The following is a 24,940-nucleotide window of genomic DNA, read 5'->3' on the forward strand; positions in this document are numbered from 1 at the left end:
TGGGAGGCTGAGGAGCAAGAATCACTTGAATCTACGAGGTGGAGGTTGCAGTGAGCCAAAATCATGTCACTGCACTCCAGCCTGGGCAACAGAGTAAAACAAAAATAAAAACAAAAACAAAAACAAAAACAAAAAAAGCGGGAGAAAATAGAAGGGAAAGAGAGAGAAGAGGAAATGGCAAACTGGATAGGGCATTTAGTTATTCAAAGCAGCAGCATTTACTCAATTCCAGAGTACTAAAAATGCTTTGTAGGAATACGCACCCATACACCCAGTATTGTCAAATTGCCTCATTGCTCAAAAGGACCCAAAACTCCCGACTTCTGCATGAAATCTTCAGGTTTTGTAAAATGTTGATAACTCATTCAAAATTTTACAGACAGTATGACAGACAAAACATGTGAGTAGGAATCATCTACTGGGCCTCCAACCTGTGACCTACCCTTTAAAGCTTGCGTTTCCCCAATACGCAAAAGACTGCCTGAACAGTAGAGGCTGTGTTCAGCAGATTATTTCCAAGCTGGGATCTCCTTCTATTATATTTTGTTTTGGGGTTAACTCGAAAATGGATTTTATTAACTATGTGGTTAATAACTATCCCCTCAAACTATTTGGATAACTTAATCTACTCCGCCCAGATATTTTCATTAATCAGTTTCCTGTACATTCCCTATATTATGTTCTTTTTGAGTGTTTTATTTCTGTTTTCTTCCTTATATAAAACTACCATGTTTTAAGAATTGAGTCATTTTCCTATTAATATAATCTTGGTTTTCTCAAAGGTAAAAATCTAATCATTTTTCTACACTACCTTGCATTCAACATATCCATCTACATATATAGAAGAAATTGTGAGAATGGAGTAAATTAGAAAGATGCTACCTCCAAATAGTATTTTTAATCTTTGTAAAATCTCTTTATATTAACTACACTCTCAAAAATGTGAAAAAATAAATCCTGAAATAACCAGATCTATATTTTAAACTATTCAAATTCATGGTTAAAATACTCTTATATATGTATGTGTGTGTGTGTGTGTGTGTGTGTGTATATATATATATATTTTTTTTTTTTTGAGACGAAGTCTCACAGGCTGGAGTGCAGTCACATAATCAGGGCTCATCACAGCCTTGACCTCCTGGGCTCAAGCTATCTCGCACCTAGCCTTCCGACCACAGGCACATGCCACCATGCCCAGCTTATTTTTATTTTTCGTAGAGATGGGGCTTCTTATGTTGTCTAGGCTGGTCTTGAACTCCTGGGTTTAAGCAATTCTCCCACCTCAGTCTTTCAAAACGCTAAGATTACAGACATAAGCCACCACACTCAGTTATTTAATATTTTATTATCTATCTCTTTTACATAACTACTTACAAAAAAACTAATATGACAGAGCCAATGTATTGTATGGTTATAAACAGAAACATATGTGTAAACATTAGTATTATAAGCAATGTAATATTAAAAGTGGTTATCTATTGGAAAACTCAGAAGGCAGTGACTTCTACAATTAAATTTCAAAAAATCAAAACATAAAACATTATTAGCTTCAGTTACTCTAAATAACACATCTGAATCTTAATTTTAGAGCTAATGGTAATTTTTAAATAATTCCTAAATTCATGTAATCTGTTAAGATATATTTTGTTAACATTTAGAAAAGACAAGAGAACCAAAACCAATGTATTAAAGGAGCTTTATAATTTAGCAAAACTTTCAACTTACATGTCTCTCAAACGTTACTGACAAACATAATGGCTGCTTATGAGAAAATCTGCATATGTCATTCTACAAACAGTAATGTCATTAATATACTATTTTTAGTTTCCAAGGGAAGATCCTAAACATTACAAATCCTTCCATTAGCATTTCTTCGTGTATGCATGTTCCTACTTCCTGTTCAAACATATGCTGTAACTATTCAAGTCTGTCTTTTCAAAACAAAACTGATTACCCAAAAATTCAAAAACCCAACACCCAAGTGATATTAGGCACATATCACTTGAACTTGACAATTTAATGAAGAAAAGCAAATTTAAGAAGTAAAAAAATTAACATATTTAAATTATAATTTGCACATCAGATTACTTTTTCAGATGTGTCAAAGCTCACAGATAAAAGTAATGAAAAGAAATGTAGTAAAATACATTTTAATTTTACCTTCATTACAAATTAAAATGAGGCATAAGAAAACCATGGAGACATAATATGTACATATGGAAAACTGGCCACTGAAAGATGCAAATAATTCATACAATATAGTGTAAGCTTTAATATATAAATTAGATGTCATTTCATCAACTGTTAGTCTAAATTTTACAATGTATATTAAAATATTAAAATGCTAAAAAAATCATTGCAATATAGAATACACTGTGGGAAAATACGTATTTGTGGCTTTATAGACAATCTAAATTAATCCATTCTATACAATAGTTTTCTAAAATATAAATGGTACTTCACATGCAAAAGAACATACCAGCTGGATGACCTCATATAATGTATCAGAAATTAGGAGAAAACCTCCTTTTAATAAGATAGTTACACAGCAGAGGTGGAATGCAGAATCAGATTTTGCCTTAATACAATCTTGGATAAAATTAATTACGAAAAACGACAGTCTCTACTACTTTCTTTTTTTTTTTTTTTTTTTTTTTGAGACGGAGTCTTGCTCTGTCGCCCGGGCTGGAGTGCAGTGGCCGGATCTCAGCTCACTGCAAGCTCCGCCTCCCGGGTTTACACCATTCTCCTGCCTCAGCCTCCAGAGTAGCGGGGACTACAGGCGCCCGCCACCTCGCCCGGCTAGTTTTTTGTGTTTTTAGTAGAGACGGGGTTTCACTGTGTTAGCCAGGATGGTCTTGATCTCCTGACCTCGTGATCCGCCCGTCTCGGCCTCCCAAAGTGCTGGGATTACAGGCTTGAGCCACCGCGCCCGGCGTCTCTACTACTTTCAATTAGCATTTTAAAAAATAAAATCTACTGTGATTTTATATTTTCTAATTGTATCACAAACAGAGAAAACATAAAAGGGAAAAGACAGAAACAGAAAACCTGATGATCTTTTATAAATTTGAAGCATCAGCCCTGCCTATGGGTTGCATTTAGGCTGCTTTTTTGTTGACATTTTCCCAAATTACTTCTGCCATTCTGAATTGTGCATCAGTAGTCAGATGAGTTTTCCAGACTTCATTATGCCATTGTGTAACCATAGCTGCCACAATGTAGTGCCACAAGAAGTCTGTCCTTGAGTATTTCCTTACTTGGGTATTCAGGTAACTTGAGCATGTTGATGCTTTAAAAGAAAAATACACCACTATTAAACAGGAAATCTATAAAATTTCTGATTGTTTTGTCTAGAAGTGAAAACACTACTCAAAATTAACATAAAACCATCCTCTCAAATTTGCATTCAAATTGAAAAACCCTAAAGTGGTATTTAAAAAGAAGAAAAAATCTGCTGCATTGCAGTTTCTTTCAGCATGCAAATGCAGTGGAAGAAAATAAGTTCTTTTCAGCTTAAAATAAATAAGCAATAGGGCAATTTAGTTTGAAGTGATGGTGTGTAACTCAGTGCTACTTATGATAGTGTAACTTTGGTGATACTTGAACTATAGTCAATTAAATTGTAGGGAATTAGGGTTTCCTCAAACATTTTCCCTCCCAAAAACAGGGGCACAAAAAACTACATAATTTGTTATCAATGATTCCAAAATCCTGGAGTGAGATCACAGCTGAGGTTTTCCTCTCAATGCAGCAACAGTTAGACCTCTGATCATTCAAAATTAATCAAAACAATTTGTAAAGCATTTAAATAAACCAATTCAACATACCATGTGCTTGAAGTTGGTAAAAGATTTGGAGTATACGGCACAGCAGCGATTGTAAAGTTTTGCAATCCACTTCCACCCATGATATTAGCAAACCCACCATGTGGGACCCTGGAACTAAGAGTTTATATCTTAATACATTGTAATCATGAAAGAAAGATATTTGTGACAGATAAATTTCAAGTTCTAAATTAGGGTAGAAATATATCCAACTCTAGGACAATGACAACATGACATTTTTTAGTCTACAAAACTCCAACTCATTACTGTAAATTGCTTTGTGATTAGTTAGCAACCTTCCATGGAGACACCCCTACACATTTCCATAGCTACACTATGCTTGCACATACCTCAATATTGGCCACAGCACATACCTCAATATTGCATTTAGCATGCTACATTTACAATTATTTGCTTTCATGTGGCTCTCTATTGAAGTGGGGCTTATTTGAGAGCCCAAACAAGTCATATTTACATCTATATCCCTGGGGCTAGCAAAATGCCTGGAGTAGACATTCATTAAATTGTTAATAGATTAATATTTGATTAATTCAAGCAATAAATGCTCTGACATGTAATCCAAATGATTTCCTTGTTTGTGAAAAATATCTAGGCCCTAAAGGTGTTTTGTTTTGTTTTTCATAGTGGAAAAACTGAAAAATTCTTTATGTTCCTCTTTGATTTGATATTCAGAATATCAAACATAGTTTTCAAACATCACCGAACATAAAGAGACCACAGGAAGGTTAACATATAATGCATAACACATCAGTAGAAAATTTAATCTTGGGTACTTGACTGTAGAGGATGTAATTACAACTTCTCAAGTTATATATACATCAAAAATAAAATTAATATTTCTTCTAAAGTTAGCCTGTGTATGTATCATGATTAAACCGATACTAAAAAACATTCTATTGCTTTTAAAATGAGGTGCTACAGTGCTTTTTGGATAAATTAGAATAATGACAAAGGAACACTTAGTGTATAGATTACTAAATACATACTTGCAAACATCTGAATAAAATTTAAAATACTTTCTTAAAAATATGATTTATAAAATAAAGCACAGTTTAGTTCACTTAAAAAAAAAGTTGAACCTCAAATAGCCTAAACAGTCTAGAAAAAAAACAACAAAGGTGGCAGACTCACATATCCTGATTTCAAAACTTATTACAAAGCTGTGGTAATCAAAATAGTGTGATACTGCCAAGAAAAGAGACACATGAACCAGTAGAATAGAATAGAGGCCAGAAATAACCCCTCACATACATAATGAAATGATTTTCAACTAGAGTGCCAACAACATTCAAAGGGGAAAAGAGTCTTTTCAACGAAGTGTGTTGGGAAAACTGAATATTCACTACAACGAAAATGAAGTTGGACCCTTACTTTACACTAAGTAACTTAAAAGCTAACTCAAAATGGATTGAAGACCTCAATGTAAGAGCTAATACTATAAAACTCTTAGAAGAAAATATAAGGGAAAAGCTTCATAACACCAGATTTGGCAATGATTTATTGAATATGACACCAAATTGATATCGAGAACATATAAAGAATTCCCATAGCAAAAAAACAAAACAAACAAAAAAAAAAACAAACAAAAAAACCCAAAACAGCCTGATTAAAAATGTGCAAAGAATTGAAATAGACATTTCTCCAAAAAAAGATAAACAAATGCCCAATAAGCACATGAAAAGATGCTCAACATCACTATTTACTAGGGCAATGCCAAACAAAACCACTTCACACTCATTAAGATGACTATCGGCAAAACATCAAAAAAACAAAATACAGAAAGTCACAAGTATTGGCAAGGATGTGGAGAAATTGCCACTGGGAATGTAAAATGATGCAGCCTCTGTGGAAAACAACATGTAGGTTCCTCAACAAAATTAACAGAATTACAATACAGAATTACCATATAATCAGGCAATTCCACTTCTGGGTATATATCCAAAAGAACTGAAAGCACGGACTCAAAGAAGTATCTGCGCATCCATGTTCATAGCAGCATTATTCACAATAGCCAAATGGTAGAAGCAACCCGAGTGTCCATCAACAGATGGCTGGATAAGCAAAGTGTGGTGTATATATACAAGGGAGTATTATTTAGCCTTAAAAATGAAGGAAATTTTGACATGTGCTACAAAATGGATGAACCTTAAAGACTTTATGCTAAGTGAAATAAAGCAATCACAAAAAGACAAATATTGTATGATTCCACTTATATGAAGTTCTTAGAGTAGTCAAATTCATAGACATAAAATAGGTGGTTGTTAGAGGTGGGTAGGGAAGGAGGATGGGGAGTTAGTGTTTAATGAGTACAGAGTTTCAGCTGGGAAAGATGAAAAAATTCAGGAGATGGACGGTGGTGATAGTCACACATCAATGTGAATACTTAATGCCACAAAAGTGCACACTTAAAAATTGTTTAAATGATTTTATGATGTGCATTTACACACACACGCCCACACACACACACACACACAAAGTTGAAAAAATGTACCAGGATTGTCTATTTGAAATCACTGATGATATGTATACATCCTCAGGGAAAAAAACGTTTAACAATCCAATATGAAAGAATCCCTAAAAACAGCAACTTTCTCTTCTATCTGGGAAGTCGTCTGGTTTGGTTTACTGATGAAATTCTTGAGCTTACCTCAGTAAACCAAGGCAATATTAAAAGTATGCCTGAATCTTGCTTATAAGACACTAATGCATAAACAATTCCTACTAATAGCAAGAGAATATATAAAGAACATCTGGCTATATCTCTTTGTAAGTTGAAATAAAATTCAACATTAGTTAATTTATATATTTAACTTTTGCCCAAAAAATTAACAAGGTGACCAAACATAAAAAGGGATAAAAATCAAGCCGTTCTGAATATCTTGTGTGGTAGAATTTCAAATTAAATGTAACTATTTTATCAAGATGAGAAAATAAATGTTGACATTGATTTTTATACAAATTATAGCACAGTATTTCAATACAAGTATGATCAATCTAATGTCCTTCACACAAGTAAATTTTGAACAGTAAGCTAAAAATTCAGAAGATCCTCTAGTTTTAACATCTTAATTAAAATTATTCTATAAGCTGTTATTCATGAGCCATTCCTGAAACCTTACTCCTCTTTTCCTATACTATGAATAAATATGGCTGGCCCCCTACTTATATAATTAGATCTGATCATGTTAAGATAATAATTCATCAGGCGTAAGTATGTATGAGAAAAATAAAGTCTTTGGTTGAATATTATGACACTTAGATTATACAGTATAAATTACAGTAAACAAAAATGGCATACTTCTATTTTATTTAAAAAGTAATTGGCCGGGTGCGGTGGCTCACGCCTGTAATCCCACCACTTCGGGAGGTTGAGGCTGGTGGATCACTTGAGACCAGTAGTTAGAGACCGGCCTGGCCAACATGGTGAAACCCCGTCACTACTAAAAATACAAAAATTAGCCAGGCAAAGTGGCGTGTGCACCTGTAATTGGAGGCTAAGGAAGGGGAGTCACTTGAACCCAGAAGGTGGAAGTTGCAGTGAGCTGAGATCAAGCTACTACACTCCAGCCTGGGCAACAGAGCAAGACTTCATCTCAAAAAAAAAAAAAAAGAAATCAGCTGGACACAGAGGCTCGCAGCTGTAATCCCAGCACTTTGGGAGGCTGAGGCAGGTGGATCACTTGAGGTCAGGAGATCGAGACCAGCCTGGCCAACATGGTGAAACTCCATGTCTACTAAAAATACAAAACTAGCCAGGCGTGGTGGTAGGCGCCTGTAATCCCAGCTACTCGGGAGGGCTGAGGCAGGAGAATCACTTGAACCTGGGAGGCGGGGGTTGCACTGAGCTGAGATTGTGCCACGGCACTCCAGCCTAAGAAACAGAGCAAGACTCTTTCTCAAAAAAAAAAAAAAAAAAAAGAAATCATCAAGTCTGATTCTTAAGGGATTAAGGGATAATGAAACAGTAAAACATTAAAGATGGCCTTATAGAGCTATGAAATATTAATGTCAATACTATAAAAATATTTAAAAATCACTTTTTGTATTAATTCTTGGTTCAACAATTGGAACACATTTGATCTTTCAGTAAGGCTGCACTAAATTATACTACAGACCTGTAGAAAGATACGTCAGTATCTAAATAAAACTAATACAGAATCAGAATTTTCCAAAAATTAAAAAAGAAAAAAATTTGCACTTTTGGTTTTGAACGACAAGTACTATATCTATACTAACGACTCGGAGTTCGAGGTAAAATTTAAAATTTTGAAAAGCTTAAAACTTTCTCAGTTTGAACTCAAAATACAGAGCTCCAATGTTGAAAGGTGGATTCTTCTGTCCAAGGGGTGAAGCTAGCTCCGTGTTGTTTCCCCTCAGCTTCCTTGGCTTCTACTCTTCACCCACATCTTTCACCTCCATTCAAGTGTGGATTTGCCACACTTCATAACTAAATAATGAATAGCACACCTCTTTTCAGCATTGCTAGCAATGACTGTACTATTTAAAGTGGAGAAGCCTTGTATATTACTAATTCTAGTGTTTTACTCTACAGGAGCAGCCACCTAAGAGACAACTTAGTACTAAAAAACTTGAATAACTGATTTCTGCATCTTAAAGACTCATACTGACCAAATCATGGGGAAAATATAATAATTCACTAGATGGTGTCGAAGTATAAACCATTTAGAAAAATATACTTGACAACATAAACCAAAATAAAGTTCAGATGGCTTAAAAATTGGAATGTAAAAACAGAAATTATAAAAACTTACATTAAAAAATTTATATAAACGTATATATAAAATCTTAGAAGTAGGGAAGCATTTATAAAACCACAAAGGAAAGTAACAACAATCATCTTGGCAATACGGTAATTTAAAACTTACAAGTTATAAATTTAAATTACATGGAAATCTGTATATATAACTTTGATAAACCAAGAAAACCATTTGCAGAGTTAATACCCCTAATATATAAACAACACTTAAAACTGAATTTTTAAAGTGATTGTGGAATAACAAAGAATAAAGTCAGGTAATTCATACCACACACAAAAAAATTACATAAAAGAAATTATATGAAAGTAAAAATGGGCCAGGCACGGTGGCTCACACCTGTAATCCCACTTCGAGAGGCCAAGGTGGGTGGACCACGAAGTCAGGAGATTGCCTGAGACCATTCTAGCTAACAAGGTGAAACCCTGTCTCTACTAAAAATACAAACATTAGCGGGTGTGGTGGCAGGCACCTGTAGTTCCAGCTACACAGGAGGTTGAGGCAAGAGAATGGTGTGAACCCAGGAGGTGGAGCTTGCAGTGAGCCGAGATTGTGCCACTGCACTCCAGCCTGGGCGACAGAGCCAGACTCTGTCTTAAAAAAAAAAAAAAAAAAAAAAAAAAAGAAAGTAAAAATGAGTATACCCTGTGCTGATAAAAGGAGTAAGCTCTCTCATTCTCTACTGACATCAATACCCTTCTAGAAGATAAATATGTATCAAGATTATTAAAATTTATATATTCTCATACAAAAAAATTTCCCTTCTAAGAATTTATCTTCTATAATCAGACTGTCCCACTAGGACAGAAGCACAAAAATTCCTTATTTGTACAGCATTATTCCATAAATAGGAAAATTTAGCAATAAAGAATCAATTAAAGGAACTCCCTAAAAAGAAAACTAGAAAGCCACTAAAAATTACATAGATCTATAAATTGAACAATTTAGTAACATATTGCTAAATTCAAAAAGTTATAAAATAACAATGGTTTTAAGAGTAAAAATTATATATATGTGTTAAAAATTCTAGAAGAATAACAAAAATGTTATCAGTGATTATTTTTAGGAATAGATTGGAGGTGGGTTTTTTTCTCCTATCTGAATTGTCAAATTGTCAACTTTCTTACATAAAAAATATAATGATTTTTTTCATCCTTTCTATTAAGTTATTCAAGTCTCTGAGTAATTCTTGGCATTCAGAGGCAAAAAACAAAACCAAAAAAACAAGTTTTTCTTTTATATTTTGTCTATAACCTGTTAATAGTTATGTCTTATTTATTTCTTATTTATTTTTTCTTATTTTTTTTGAGACAGGGTCTCACTCTGTCACCCTGGCTAGAGTGCAGTGGCGCAATCTCAGCTCACTGCAATCTCTACCTCCCAGGCTCAAGTGATCCTCCCACCTCAGACTCCTGAGTAGCTGGGACTACAGGCATGTGCCACCATGCCTGGCTAATTTTTGTATTTTTGTAGAGACAGGGTTTCGCCATGTAGCCTAGGTTGGTCTCAAACGCCTGAGCTCAAGTGACCTGCCCGCCTCAGCCTCTCAAAGTGCTAGGATTACAGGCACTACTATAAATGTCTTATCTTTAATACCAAAATAAATCTTTAATACCTATAACAGTGGAAAGGGTGGTAAGTTATTGACAATTCAGAGTAATAACTCCTCATTTTAGTTATCTCTAAGCCATAAAAACAGAATATATTATTTCCATATTATCATAAAAATACTGCTTACCAGTAACAAACTAAACTGCAAGAGAAGTACCGTACCCAGACTATTAATTTATTCTTTAAAATTAGATCTATAGTGTGGCTCCAACTATTTTTCTAACTATACAGTAAGAAGACTAAAAAAAAAAAGCAAAATGTTAATTGTAATTATCTCTGAATAGTGGGATCACTTAACATTAAGGATTTTAATTTTCTCCTTTGTCTAAATTTTCTACAATGATTAAACACTACTTTTAAAATAAAAAAAATTATAGATTTTAAAAATTATAGGCCAGGCATGGTGGCTCACGCCTGTAAAGTCAGCACTTTGAGAGGCCAAGATAGGTGGATCATGAGGTCAGGAGTTTAAGACCAGCCTGGCCAAGATGGTGAAACCTCATCTCTACTAAAAATAAAAAAATACAAAAATTAGCCGTGCGTGTTGGCAGGCGCCTGTACTCCCAACCACTTGGGAGGCTGAGGCAGCAGAATCGCTTGAACCCAGGGGGTGGAAGTTGCAGTGAGCCAAGATCAAGCCACTGCACTCCAGCCTGAGGGACAGAGTGAGACTCTGTTTCAAAAAAAAAACAAAAAAAAAATTATATATATGTATTTTATATAGATATATATTCACAATTACAGTTTTTAAATATGCAGAAAAAACAAAGAAGTAAATATATCAAATTGTTTATAGTGGTTATGGCTGATGGACTGTGGTTTTTCTTATTGTAACTTTGTTTTGTAACTTTCCTAGGAGAAATATGTACATTTATAATGAAAAAAACTAAACTACATTTTCATAAACAGAAGATAAAATTCTGTTATCCAAAATGAAAATCAGACTTTTTTTTTACATCTTTCAGAAATATAAGCTAAAAGATGGTTAAATCATCTAGTTTTCTAATATCTATTATATTTAACTGGTTTCAAAAGTGAACTTTTCAGAGAAGTGTGGTACCACAAATTATTTTTTAGGCCATGAATCTTGACACTTTAAAGTTTACTCTGAATTACAGAAAAACTGTTGTGTATGGATAACATAGAGTATGTGTATGAGTTACCCAGGATAAACTGAACTGCGTTACTATTAAACCAAACCAGCAATATACAAATATTAAACATTTGGCTACTATCCTTGACCGACCTGCAGAGCAAAAAGATTTCCAAATTATAAAGTGCAATATACTAATAGTCCTATTGGCGATCCTTTTTAATATATCAAATAAACATGATTGATCACTACTATAAATGTCTTATCTTTAATACCAAAATAAATCTTTAATATCTAAAACAGTGGAAAGGGTGGTAAGTTACTGACAATTCAGAGTAATAACTCCTCATTTTAGTTATCTCTAAGCCATTAAAAGCAGAATACATTAAATTATTTCCATATTATCATAAAAATACTGCTTACCTGCCAGTAACAAACTGCAAGAGAAGAACTCTCTCCTCTTGAGTAATGTCTTCTACAACTTCCCAGAACCACTAACAACAACAAAAAAAACTTAGCTCATATTTCAGAGCAACTGCAGACTTCTCAATACCAGAGAAATATGTAATATTCATAAAGCACATTTTATTCTACGAAAGTCGTTTACCAAAAATGATTTCATGCAAAGCTTTCATATGCACTGTTCCCACAAGAATAATTTGGGGAAACACTTCACTTTGTTAATTAATGTAAGTTTTCATTCAATAGTGCTGAAAAGCTTACAAAATTGAACGGCAAAACTTAACTTCATTCTAAGCTCTAGAGAAATTTTACCTGAATAACTGGATCTTCTCTTTCATAGCCACTTGTGTATTCCGTATTTTTTATCCAATCACTCACATCAATTTCTGGCATGCCAGAAAGCAGTAGCTCCTTGGGGGAAGAAGAAAAATATTTCAATAATTTTCTTTAGGGAAAAAAGTTATTACATTTAAATGGTAAATTTGCCTTAATTAGAAACTAATCTCACATGAAACTGATACATTTTTGTGACAGTTCCTGCATGTCATCAATAACAAGCATTACATGAGAGAAAATCCTTGACGCTGATAATCTCAAATATTATAAGATGTGGAGATGTTTCCACATTGACAAAACTTCATTAAAACATAAGAGATTATAGTTTATATGTTTATGTGTGAACATATGCAACAACAGTTTATGTGTGCAAAAGTTTTATGAACATTACCTTTGATTTACTTTATATTTTTAAAATTCTTTGCAAATTTGTTAACCTCTGTAAGGGGACAGTATTCTCAACATGGAAGTGACAACAAAGTCCTCAATAAATACTTGACTAAACAAGGGGAAAAGCATCAAGAAATCCTTATCATGAGGAAAAAGGAGGTAATATAAAAATAGTTATGATTTTTAAAAAATATTTAGGCCTTTTAGGAATTCTATTCTGGAATAATTTGGATCCTTTAAAGTCAATTTTCTCCAAAGTCAAAAAAAAAAAAAAAAAATGCAATCTTCCTAATGACTTGATAGGCTTCTTTCATACAGGAAGATAATCAAAGACACAAAATCTCAATCATGTAAGTAAAAATGAAATTAAGAACGGCAAAGTATTTGCCTTTTTGTTTTCCAAGGGAAAAGAGGACATGAAAAGAGCCTGTCCACTTCTCTGAATCAGTCCATATTTCACAGTTAGATATGCTTACATAGACAGGGGAGGCAATGATTGGCCTACACTTTACACTGATGAGCCAGAACATCCATCAGGATTTCCTTTTTTTTTTTTTTTTTTGAGACGGAGTCTTGCTCTGTCGCCCAGGATGGAGTGCAGTGGCAATGCGATCTCGGCTCACTGCTAGCTCCGCCTCCTGGGTTCACGCCATTCTCCTGCCTCAGCCTCCCAAGTAGCTGGGACTACAGGTGCCCGCCACCACGCCCGGCTAATTTTTTTGTATATTTAGTAGAGACAGGGTTTCACCGTGTTAGCCAGGATGATCTCGATCTCCTGACCTTGTGATCAGCCCACCTCAGCCTCCCAAAAGTGCTGGGATTACAGGTGTGAACCACCGCACCCAGCCAGGATTTCTTATTACAGGGATGTAGACACCGTGTGATTCAAAATCATGTCTCCTATAGTAACTACTCATAACATATAGCTGACCTTGTACCTTAAATAAGATAGATATAAGGCAACATCTGAGAACTCTTGAGGGTTTCTGAGATTTTTCTGCGGGTCCATGAGGTTCTCCCTTTTCCAACTTATCTGTATGAGGTTGGATTTTCTTCATATATTTCAACCAAACAACATATCAAAACAGATTATACACAAAAGCAGTTATAAGGGCCCATTTGTCTTCTATTAAGCTAGACATTAAAGAAATTTGCAAAACTGTAAAACAGTACCAGTCTTCCCACTATTTGTTTTGTTCTAGAAAATGCAATTTTAGTTTTTCAAATGTTCTCTATGTTAACATAATAATGGATTATTTTATGTGAATAAAATATTTTACATTTCTGTTTTAATTTCAAGTACAGTAAATATAGATTGACATAACCCACATAAACAAAAACTCTTTTGTTGCAAGGGGTCCTAAGACCAAAAAGTTTTAGAACTGCTAGTATAGGGTGTGTTTTAGTCCTCCTAGTAACAGTATTATAGAATCCTCTTCCTAGATGAAGACAGTCTAGTTAGTCTACATTGACCACCCCCAAATACATTCTCTAGCTTCCTTTGCACTGTAGACTGGCTGCTTTGCCTGCTGGTTCTCTTGCCAGCTGGCTTTGGATTGGGTTTGGAGCCTGGGAAACACAGGCAGTTAGTTTGGAGGTGAGGGTACTCTCTGCTCTCCCACTGCTGCAGCACCTCTTTGCAGTAGCTATGGCTCCTCAAGTATGGCTACCACCAGGTGGGCCCTCCTTGGTGGTTCAGGCTCCTACGGGGCTCTTCACAGTAATTCCTCTACCTGTCTCTTCAGTCCTAGGGATGATAAAGGCTTTCCCCTGTTGCCAGTCTGTGGATGTCTCACTAGACCTTGTTTATTCTTAACACTGCCCATACCTCTGTAAAAGTCCCTTTGTTAAAGTTTCAATATTTGAACCATCTGGAGAAATTCTGTTCCCTGGCAGGACTCTGATACAGGTTTGCTAAAAGGGAGTGGGATAGTCTTTACGCATGTCTTACAATTCATGAGTTTAATCCTTTTCCCTTCTAGGCTGAAGATAAGCTTTTAATAATATTAAGTATGTTTTCATTATTCATAATTATGAATAAAAATGACTAATACTACAGTCTCTCAAGAAATTTGAAGCACTTCATGAATATCACATTGTTACAATTTTTTTTTTGAAGATGACGACAAAAGGATCTTTATTATTCCACCTAACAACTGGGCAAAAAAAGTTACTAAATTGACCAAAAACAAATAGATGAAATGAGAATTCCAGAATAAAAAGTACATATAATAAAAATTTTAAGTCCCAATCAATCTTTTTAATACAACAAAATAACTGAATTCATCTGTTGGAACTGTAAGTTATATAACTCATACTAATAGTTAGAAACTGAATCATGCAAGTATTCATAGCCATCAGCTTACCCAGCACCACATGATTCAACGTTTTTATATTCTGGTTCTTTCATGGATAAATTCACAAGCAGCACAGCATGGAAGAACAGTCCATACTCATCTCTTGACTTACGACTGCCTTCTATCTACAATGGATGACTATACCTCCAGTTCAGTACATTGGAGCTATTTGATACCTTCTCCTCACTAAAACTCTAGAATTTAACCTGAATCTTTTAACTCAGATGCACATCTAGCTTAGACGTTTGCACCAAATTTTTTTACAAGTTTCCGTTCTCAGTGTAGCATAGCGCTCCCCTATGAAAGACACAAAGTCACACAAAAGGTTCTGAAGCCAAGTCCCTCTGATTACTCATGCTACCAAGAAGCAGACTGGCAACACTGATGAGATCTGAGGTCAGGGAACATGGGTTCATAGCCTACCACTAACACATGCTCTATGACCATGAACAAGTTCCGTATCTTCTTTGGCCTAGTTTTCTCATCTGTAAAATGGGGACAATCGTACTCACCTCAAGAGATTTTTTGTGCGTTTTTAAAATTAATACCTATAAAATACTTGGCAAATACTAAACGCTTAATAATAATTATTATCACTGCATAAATCAAGACCATGCCTACAATGTTGCTCTTCCCAAATGTGAATCAGCTCAACTTAGTAAAGTCAGAGTCCAAGACAAACTAGGAATCCTGGTCTAAATTTTAATGTAAGAGCCACAATTAAAAACTTACCAGTAACAGACCTAAATGTGAAAGATAAAGGAATAAAGCTTTTAAAAGAAAACACAGAAAAATATCTTCACAGCCTTGGAGAAAGAAACAGTTTCTTAAACAAGACACAAAAAGTTTCTTCCATTAAAAAAAAAAAACTGATAAACTGAATTATGTTAAACCCCAAAATTTTTATTCACTGAAAAGACCTGAGTAGAAAATATTCATAATACATATATCTGACAAAAGACTCTTATAAAAGAATACATAAAGAGTCCTACAAGTCAGTAAAAAGAAAAAATAAAACAGAAAACACAATAGAAAAATGGACAAATTACTTAAATAGACACTTTTAAAACAGAATACACAAATGGCTATAATCATAAAAGGTGTGTAACTTCATTAGCTATCACGTAAACACAAATTAAAATCTCAAGGAAAGACCACTACTGAATTACCAGTAAGGAAATGAAAAAGATGGAAAATTATCAAATGCTAGTGAGAATGCAGAACACCCAGAACTCTCACACCTACTAATGGGAGTGTAAATTGATGCATCACTTGGGAAACTATCTGCTCACATCTACTGAAATGGGATACATGCACAGCCTATGTCCCAACAATTCCACTCCAAGGCATATAACCTACAGAATGCATACTTAGGTTTTCCTAAAGGCATGTTTGTAGCAGCAGTACTTGAAAGAGCCTGAAACTGAAAAGTACCCACTAAATGTTCATCAAGAATAGAAAAGGCTAAAGGAAACTGAAATGCTATACAGCAATAAAAATGAACAAATTACCAACTGCATGGAACAATATGTATGATTCCCACACACAAAAAGTTGAGCTAAGAAAGCCAGATAAATTCTATCTACATAGTTCTAAAATGGGCAAATCTCATCTATGATTTCAGAAGTCAAGAGAATGGTTACTGTTAAAGTGGGAGAATGACCGGAGGGGGATGACAGAGTGACATTAAGTTTCTTGGGTATGTTCAGTTTGTTAAAACTTATCAAGCTATACATTTATGATGTGTATCCTTTTCTGCATGTATATTATAATTCAAAGTTTTATAAACTTATTGATTTCAGTAAATTATAAGGCAAAGTTTTCATCAATTATTTTTGTTGTTGCTATTTGTTTTTTACATACATAAAGGTCCAGCAATTAATTAATTCTCTGTTTTGAATTTCAAAAGGCTAATTTAATCCAAGCACAGTACAGGAAAAGTCAGATTTCAGTCAGGTCTAATAATATAATAGCTCAAATAGTCCTCCATTTTTAAATGCTGAAAATAACTTCTACTGTTATATAAAAACTAGATGAATCTACGCTAACTGAAGTCATTAACTGTACAGCTAAAAAACAATCAAAAAAACCTCAAAACTTACATTTAATGAAACTAAATCACAATGGACTTCAAAATTAATTAGCAAATTTTGTTCACTGCTAACATATACTATGAATGATAAATTTAAAATACTGATACATATGTAAAATTAAAGGTATATATCACTATCTGTATCCATATACTAAAATGAAAGGCATAAGGTAAAACTAATTTTCTGAGACAGAATAAAAACTAAGTATTTCCACTGATCTGGGACTTACTATTCCAAATTATATTTTTTTAGATAAGAAAGCAGCTATATTCTATTTAAAATACTGTGCTTTATTTAGATTTAGACAACTCAAAGAGTTTAAAAATAATTCTCCAAATTACCAAAACTAAAGAGAAAAGTAAAATGGAGAAAAATGTGACATAAATCATATAAAATTAGAAATCCTGTTGGATCACAGTACAATAAAGGCAAATTAAAGTAGCAAAACAAAACATTCATTAGGGACTACAGGACAGCAAAGACGATGGACTCCATAGGTTTGAAATAAAGAATTATAAAATTATATATATGGTAATATAAGAAACTGGAGAAGAAAATACTATATAATAAGAAAAACCTTCTTAAATCTCTTTAGAAGTTTAAGAAGTTAGTATCAGCGCCCTTTATGTCATGTGATCAAATAAAAAATTCAGAAATAATGTAGAATACTGCACATATAGGAAGACTGGCCTTCAACATCTCCCATATAGAAGAAATAGGAATATATTCCATTTTAGTTTGTCACCACCTCATCTCACTTCACATTAAGGAGTTGCTTATCTGGTTATTAAGCTTAAGAGAAGGCACATCCATAAATTTTATATCAAATCTCTAAAAATGGACATTAAACCATTTTTTCTCATTTATACATTATTTCATTCATTATAGTACTCCACAATTATTTCTGAATTACATCACTAGAGTTTTGTGTTGTTGTGTTACAACATAAGAACTGATGTTTTTCCTTACCAATTCATATTCATCAAAAAGCTGTATGAGGGAGGGTGGAATGAACATATGAAAGCCCTGTAAAAAGGCATTGATCTGAGGCTGAATGGCTCTTGTCATTCGAAGTTCAGTAACAAGCTGGACGTACTCCGCCTATTGAAAAAGAAGTTTTCATAATGACCTTTAAAAAATATTTTACATACTTAATGTTAATACATTTCTTATTTAAGAGGTAAAGATTTAAAATAAAACTGACACCAACACTCATACACCTCAGCAAATCAGCAAGCCACCATTCACTAAGCAGTTCAGGCAAAAATTCTAGGGAATCAATCATCCATGACCTCTCTCACACCCTATTTCAGCTGATACTATCAGATTTACCTTTAAAAAACTATTATCAATCTGACCTTGTCTCACTACCTTCATTTCAGTACCCTAGTCCAAGCTATCATTACTTCTCATCTGAATTACTGCAACATCTGGTGTCCCTGTTTCCATTTTTGCCCCTGTACTGATGCTTCTCCACATCTTAGCCAGAGTGATTTTAAAAAATATATATGTATATATACACACAGATATGTATGTGTGTGTGTGTATGTATATGTAAATAACTCAGATCAGGCAACTCTCTTGCTTAAAACCCTATAATGACTTCTCATGACATCTGGAGTAACATCCAAATTCCTTTCTTAGTCTCTAAGGCCCTAAATGATCTGGCCTCTGCTTTGCTCTCTGATCTCACTTCTTTCATTCTCCCCCTAGTTCATTCATTCACTTAATTCTAGTTTCACTGGCCTTCTGGCTATTTCCAAAACACAAACTTGTCCGGGCCCCAGTGTGTTTATACTTCTAGGTCATTCTCACTGAAATGTTTCATTAGAATGTAATCTCTCTGCACACAGGTGCTTTGTTTTACCCGAATATATACCAACTCCTAAAAAGTGGCTGCCACTTTGAAAGTATTCAAAAAGTATGTCACGAATGAATGCACACCATCATCAAATTCACTTAACACATACTTAGAACTTGATAAAATGGCTCTTTGTAGCATAGCCAATTTAATTCTGAGTTAAGGTAAGCTATGTATTCACTCATTTTGTTTGAATATACATCATAACCACAGAAAATATTGTTACTTAAAATTTAACTGGTAATGAGCAGAGGGCATGGTAGCACATGCCTGTATTCCCAGTTACTAGGGGAGGCTGAGGTGGAAACATTGCTTGAGTCCAGGAGTTCAAGTATGCATTGAACTATGACCGTGCCACCACACTCCAACCCAGGCAACAGGGCAAGATCCTGTCTCTTAAAGAAAAAAAATTTAAAAAATTAACTGGTAATTTAAAAACTGTATTTTGGCTTAGAACAAAATTAATTATATACAGAGAGAAAGAGTATGTGTGTGTATACATATATAAACTATGAGATGTTATCATTTATATAATTTTTAAATCATTGTAAGTGAAACTTTGTGAGTTAAAAACAATATGCTGTAGCAGGTATACAGCTCCCACCTACTAGGAATTAAGACCCTAACAGGGAAGAAAGTCTGTTTTAGCCCTCTTCCTTTATTCTTTTTTTGGCACTCATCTGATGCTCTGTTCAAAAACAAACAAACAAACAAACAAACAAAACCCAATCAAACAAAAAACGGGGAAAAAAGACCAAAAAAAAAGGCACTGAGCCAGCAAGTTCTATATGACTACTAGCTATGAACTCTTCACAGCCCTCAGAGCTACAAAAGTGTCACAGTAAATTCCTCACAGCTCTCCCGAAACCCTGTGTGGCTCCTTGTACAATTTAACACAAGGAAAGCTACCATCTCTGCTATTCAATCTAGTCTCACCCCAAATCCCACTTCCCATCAACCAAAGGTGCAAGTTTTTCTCTATTACATAGGAATTAATCAGCTACAAGTCACAGGCAGGCAGTTGTTATAGAGAGGGAGACAGAAATGTGTACCCAACAGTCAAACAGAAACATACACTAAATTTCTAGAGTCCAACCCAAGAAATAACATATATAAATATTTTATAGTGATTATAGCAGTGATATCTGCATTAGCACATGATTATATTTTAGTTTATGTCTACTCTCACTAACATTGTTCACTGGATGTACTAAAAGTTTTCTGCCCCATTCATATAATTAATTATGCATCTGTGTTTTTTAAGATGCCAGGAAAGACTCTACTCTTCCCTAAAAAGACTTTTTCCCAAGAGGTTCTAGCTTTACAATCTTAAAGTGCGACTCAATAATCTCTGTGGAAGACCTTAACAAGTCTTGAAGCATAAATAAAAGATTTACGAATTGCTCATGTGAACATTACCTATTTTAATTGCATTCCATATCTATCAGAATAGTATATACTCTTTTTTTACCAATTAATTCCTATTATTTCCTTCTACAGTCTATTTTTAAATTAATTTTTACAAATATAATGCTCTTTCATCACACTTTTCCCTCCATTTCTTTTAGTATTTATTATTTTCCACATGTATTTCAGTAACCCAGTTCATAGCTATTGATATCAATTTGTGAAAATCAGTTCCTTCACATCCCAGTCTTCATGTTAATTAAGTAATTTAAATGTGAATGGCAATTGAACTAAATTATTTTTCAATAAAATAATGAAATCCTAGCTATCATAAACCCTTAATTTTTCAGTAATATAAGAGTTTTTCAAATAGTTGAAAGAGAGCTGTGTTTAATGGAAAAATCGAAGTCAAACTGCTTCTAAAATGTTTCCCTGCCTCGCTAAACAGTACATCTTCAAACAGAATAAAACAAATTAATATTATCTTGACAATACGAATATTACTATAAACACCCACTACTGTTACCCATTAACATTTCAAGCAATCATGTTGTATAGAAATACACTGGCTAAGGGTTCTAAGGGCAGAGCTTTGGCATCTCACTGGGACCGAGCTCTGGGGGCGAGGGGTGACCGCCATGTCTGGGGTTCAGTCAACTCGGCTGCTCCAGCCTGCCGGCTTTGGAGAATACCGGCGGTACAGACAAGGTAGTGTGTCCCCTTTAACGCAGCACATGTGCTCTACCAAAAAGCAGCCAGACTGCTTCTTTTGGCAAGTCACTGATCCCATTCCTTGTGACTTCTTGAGATCTCCCAACAGGGGTCTCCAGCCACCTCTTATAGGTGCATGCAGGCCAACAACAGGTAAGTACCTACCCCCTGGGACAGAGCTTCCAGAGGAAGGACCTGCCTGCCATCTTTGCTGCTTCATGGCCTTCTCTGCTGATACCTCCAGGTATGGGAGAAACCAAGGCAACTGGGCTCTGGAGAGGACTCCCGGCAAACCACAGCAGCCCTACATACAGTAAAGTGGCCAGACTACTAAAAGAAAAACAAATGAACAGAAAACAACATCATCAACAAAAAGACTCCACAAAAACCTCAGTTAAAGGTCAGCAGCCTCAAAGAACAAAGGTAGATTAAGGCCAAAAAGATTAGAAAGAATCAACACAAAAATGCTGAAAACTCAAAAAGCCAGAGTGCCTCTTCTCCTCCAAATGACCGCAACGCCTCTCCAGCAAAAGCACAGAACTGGTCTGAAGCTGAAATGGCTGAATTGACAGAAATAGGCTTCAGAAGGTGGGTAATAATAAACTACACTGAGCTAAAGGAGCATGTTTTAACCCAATGCAAAGAAGCTAAGAATCATGATAAAACAATACAGGAGCTGGTAGCCACAACAGTCAGTTTAGAGAGGAACATAACAGACCTGATAGAGCTGAAAAACACAACATGAGAACTTCAGAATAAAATCACAAGTATCAACAGCAGAACAGACCAAGCGGAAGAAAGAACTTCAGAGCTTGAAGACTATCTTTCCAAAATAAGACAGGCAGACAACAATAGAGAAAAAGGAACAAAAAGGAATGAAAAAAACCTCCAAGAAATATGGGATTATGTAAAGAGACCAAACCTACAACTGATTGGGGCATCTGAAAGAGACAAGGAGAATGGAACCAAGTTGGAAAACATACTTCAGAATATCATATAGGAGAACTCCCCCAGATTATCAGGACAGGCCAATATTCAAATTCAGGAAATGCAGAGAACCCCAGTAAGATACTCCACAAAAAGATCAACCCCAAGACATATAATCAGATGTGTCTTCCCATCAGATTCCCCAAGGCCACCAGATCCCCAAGGTCCAAACGAAAGAAAAGCTGTCAAGGGCAGCCAGAGACAAAGGCCAGGTCACCTACAAAGGGAAACCCATCAGACTAATAGCAAACCTCTCAGTGAAAACTCTGCAAGCCAGAAGAGACTGGTGGTCAATATTCAACATTCTTAAAGAAAAGAATTTCCAACTGAGAATTTCATATCTGACCAAACTAAGCTTTATAAGCAAAGTAGAAATAAGATCCTTTTCAGACAAGCGAAAGGTGAGGGAATTTGTAACTACCAGTCCTGCCTTACAAGAGCTCCTGAAAAAAGAACTAAATATGGAAAGGAAAAATTGTTACCAGCCACTGCAAAAACACACTGAAGTACACAGACCAGTGACACTATGAAGCAATCACATAAACCAAGCCTGCAAAATAATCAGCTGGCATCATCAAGACAGGATCAAATTCATACATAACAATACTAACGTTAAATGTAAATGGGTTAAATGCCCCAATTAAAAGACCAAGAATGGCAAGCTGGATGAAGAGCCAAGACCCATCAGTATGCTATCCTCAAGAGACAAACACAAGCTCTAAATAAAGGGATGGAGGGAAATTTACCAAGCAAATGGAAAACAGAAAAAAGCAGGAGTTGCAACCCTAGATTCTGACAAAAGAGACTTTAAACCAACAAAGATAAAAAAAAAAAAAAAAAGACAAGGGCATTACATAATGGTAAAAGGTTCAATTCAACAAGAAGAGCTATCATAACTATATATGCACCCAACGCAGGAGCACCCAAATTCATAAAACAAGTGCTTAGAGAACTGCAAAGAGACTTAGACTCCCACACAATAATAGTGAGAGACTTTAACACCCCACTAACAATATTAGACAGATCATCAAGACAGAAATTTAACAAATATATTCTGGACCTGAACTCAGCTCCATATCAACTGGACCTGATAGATATCTACAGAACTTCCCACCCAAATTCAACAGAATATATATTCTTCTCATCACCACATGACACTTATTCTGAAATCGATCACATAATCAGAAGTAAAACTTTCCTTGGCAAGTGCAAAAGAAATGAAATCATAACAAACAGTCTCTCAGACCACAGCACAATCAAATTAGAACTCACGATTAAGAAATTCACTCAAAACCACACAACTACATAGAAAATGAACAACCTGCTCCTGAGTGACTCTTGGGTAAATAACAAAATTATGGGAGAAACCAAGAAGTTATCGGAAACTAATGAGAACAAAGAGACAATGTGCCAGAATCTCTGGGATGCAGCTAAAGCAGTGTTAAGAGGGAAATTTATAGCACTAAATGCCCACATCAAAAAGCTAGAAAGATCTCAGATTAACTACCTGACATCTCAACTAAAGAACTAGAGAGCCAAGAGCGAACAGACCCAATGCTGGCAGAAGACAATAACCAAGATCAGAGGTGAACTGAAGATAGAGACACAAAACAACCCTTCAAAAAATTCAATGAATCCAGGAGCTGATTTTTTGAAAACATTAATAAAATAGATAGACCTCTAGCTAAACTAATGAAGAAAAGTGAAAAGAATGAAATAAACACAATTAGAAATTATAAAGTAGATATATCACCACTGACCCCAAAGAAATATAAACAACTGGCCAAGCACAGTGGCTCACACCTGTAATCCCAGCACTTTGGGAGGCTAAGGCGGGTGGATCACAAGGTCAGGAGTTCTAAAACAGCCAGGCCAGCATGGTGAAACCTATTCTTTACCAAAAGCACAAAAAATTAGCCAGGCATGGTGGTGCATGCCTGTAGTCTCAGCTACTCGGGAGGCTGAGGCAGGAGAATTGTTTGAACCCGGCAGGCAGAGGTTACAGTGAGCTGAGGTCACACCACTGCACTCCAGACTGAGCGACAGAGCAAGACTCCATCTCAAAATAAATAAATAAATAAATAAATAAATAAATAAATAAATAAATAAAACAACCATCAGAGAATACTGTAAATACTTGTATGCACATAAACTAGAAAATCTAGAAGAAATGGATAAACTCCTGGACACATACACCCTTCCAAGACTGAACCAAGAAGAAACTGAATCTCTGAATAGATTAAAAATAATGAGTTCTGAAATTGAGGCAGTAATAAATAGCCTACCAACTAAAAAAAAGCCCAGGACCAGATGGATTCACAGCTGAATTCCACCAGACGTACAAAAAAGAGCTGGTACCATTTCTACTGAAACTATGCCAAAAAACTGGGGGAAAAAAAAATAAAGGGACTCCTCCCTAACTCATTTTATGAGGCCAGCATCATCCTGATACCAAAACCTGGCAGAGACACAACAACAAAAGAAAACTTCAGGCCAATATCCCTGATGAACATCAATGCAAAAAATCCTCAATAAAATACTGGCAAATCAAATCCAGCAGCACATCAAAAAGATTATCCACCATGATCAAGTCTGCTTCATCACCAGAATGCAAGGTTGGTTCAACATATGCAAATCAATAAATGTGATTCATCACATAAACAGAACTAAAGACAAAAACCACATGATTATCTCAATACACAATAAAATTTAACATCCTTTCACATTAGAAACTCTCAATAAACTAGATATTGAAGGAACATACTTCAAAATAGTAAGAGACATCTATGACAAACCTATAACCAACATCATACTGAACGGGTAAAAGCTGAAAGGATTCCCCTTGAAATCCAGTACTAGACAAGGATGCCCTCTCTCACCACTCCTATCCAACAAAGTATTAAAAATTCTGACCAGAGCAATCAAGCAAGAGAAAGAAATAAAGGTATTCAAATAGGAAGAGAGGAAGTTGAATTATCTTTATTTGCAGATGACATGATCTTATAGCTA

At 35.0% G+C, this 24,940-nt stretch overlaps 1 protein-coding gene across 7 annotated transcripts in view; it reads right to left on the reverse strand.

Moving 5' to 3' along the window:
* Positions 1-1,326: 1,326 nt before the first annotated feature.
* The window catches only part of HACE1 (HECT domain and ankyrin repeat containing E3 ubiquitin protein ligase 1), a 127,315-nt gene continuing 103,701 nt past the window's right edge, over positions 1,327-24,940 (reverse strand). For 4 of the 7 annotated variants that reach the window (XM_008007480.3, XM_008007477.3, XM_038001073.2 and 1 more), the window contains 5 exons: positions 17,935-18,066; positions 12,102-12,200; positions 11,751-11,821; positions 3,831-3,958; positions 1,327-3,292 (listed from right to left, as the gene is read on the reverse strand). In XM_008007480.3, coding sequence (XP_008005671.3) covers positions 3,102-3,292; positions 3,831-3,958; positions 11,751-11,821; positions 12,102-12,200; positions 17,935-18,066 — 621 coding nt within the window. In that variant the 3' untranslated portion in view covers positions 1,327-3,101. The remainder of the gene's footprint in view (positions 3,293-3,830; positions 3,959-11,750; positions 11,822-12,101; positions 12,201-17,934; positions 18,067-24,940) is intronic. The other 3 variants (XM_038001072.2, XM_008007479.3, XM_008007482.3) reach the window with 2 other exon arrangements.

The sequence above is a fragment of the Chlorocebus sabaeus genome, chromosome 13 (assembly GCF_047675955.1).
Source record: "Chlorocebus sabaeus isolate Y175 chromosome 13, mChlSab1.0.hap1, whole genome shotgun sequence".
Classification (NCBI taxonomy): domain Eukaryota; kingdom Metazoa; phylum Chordata; class Mammalia; order Primates; family Cercopithecidae; genus Chlorocebus; species Chlorocebus sabaeus.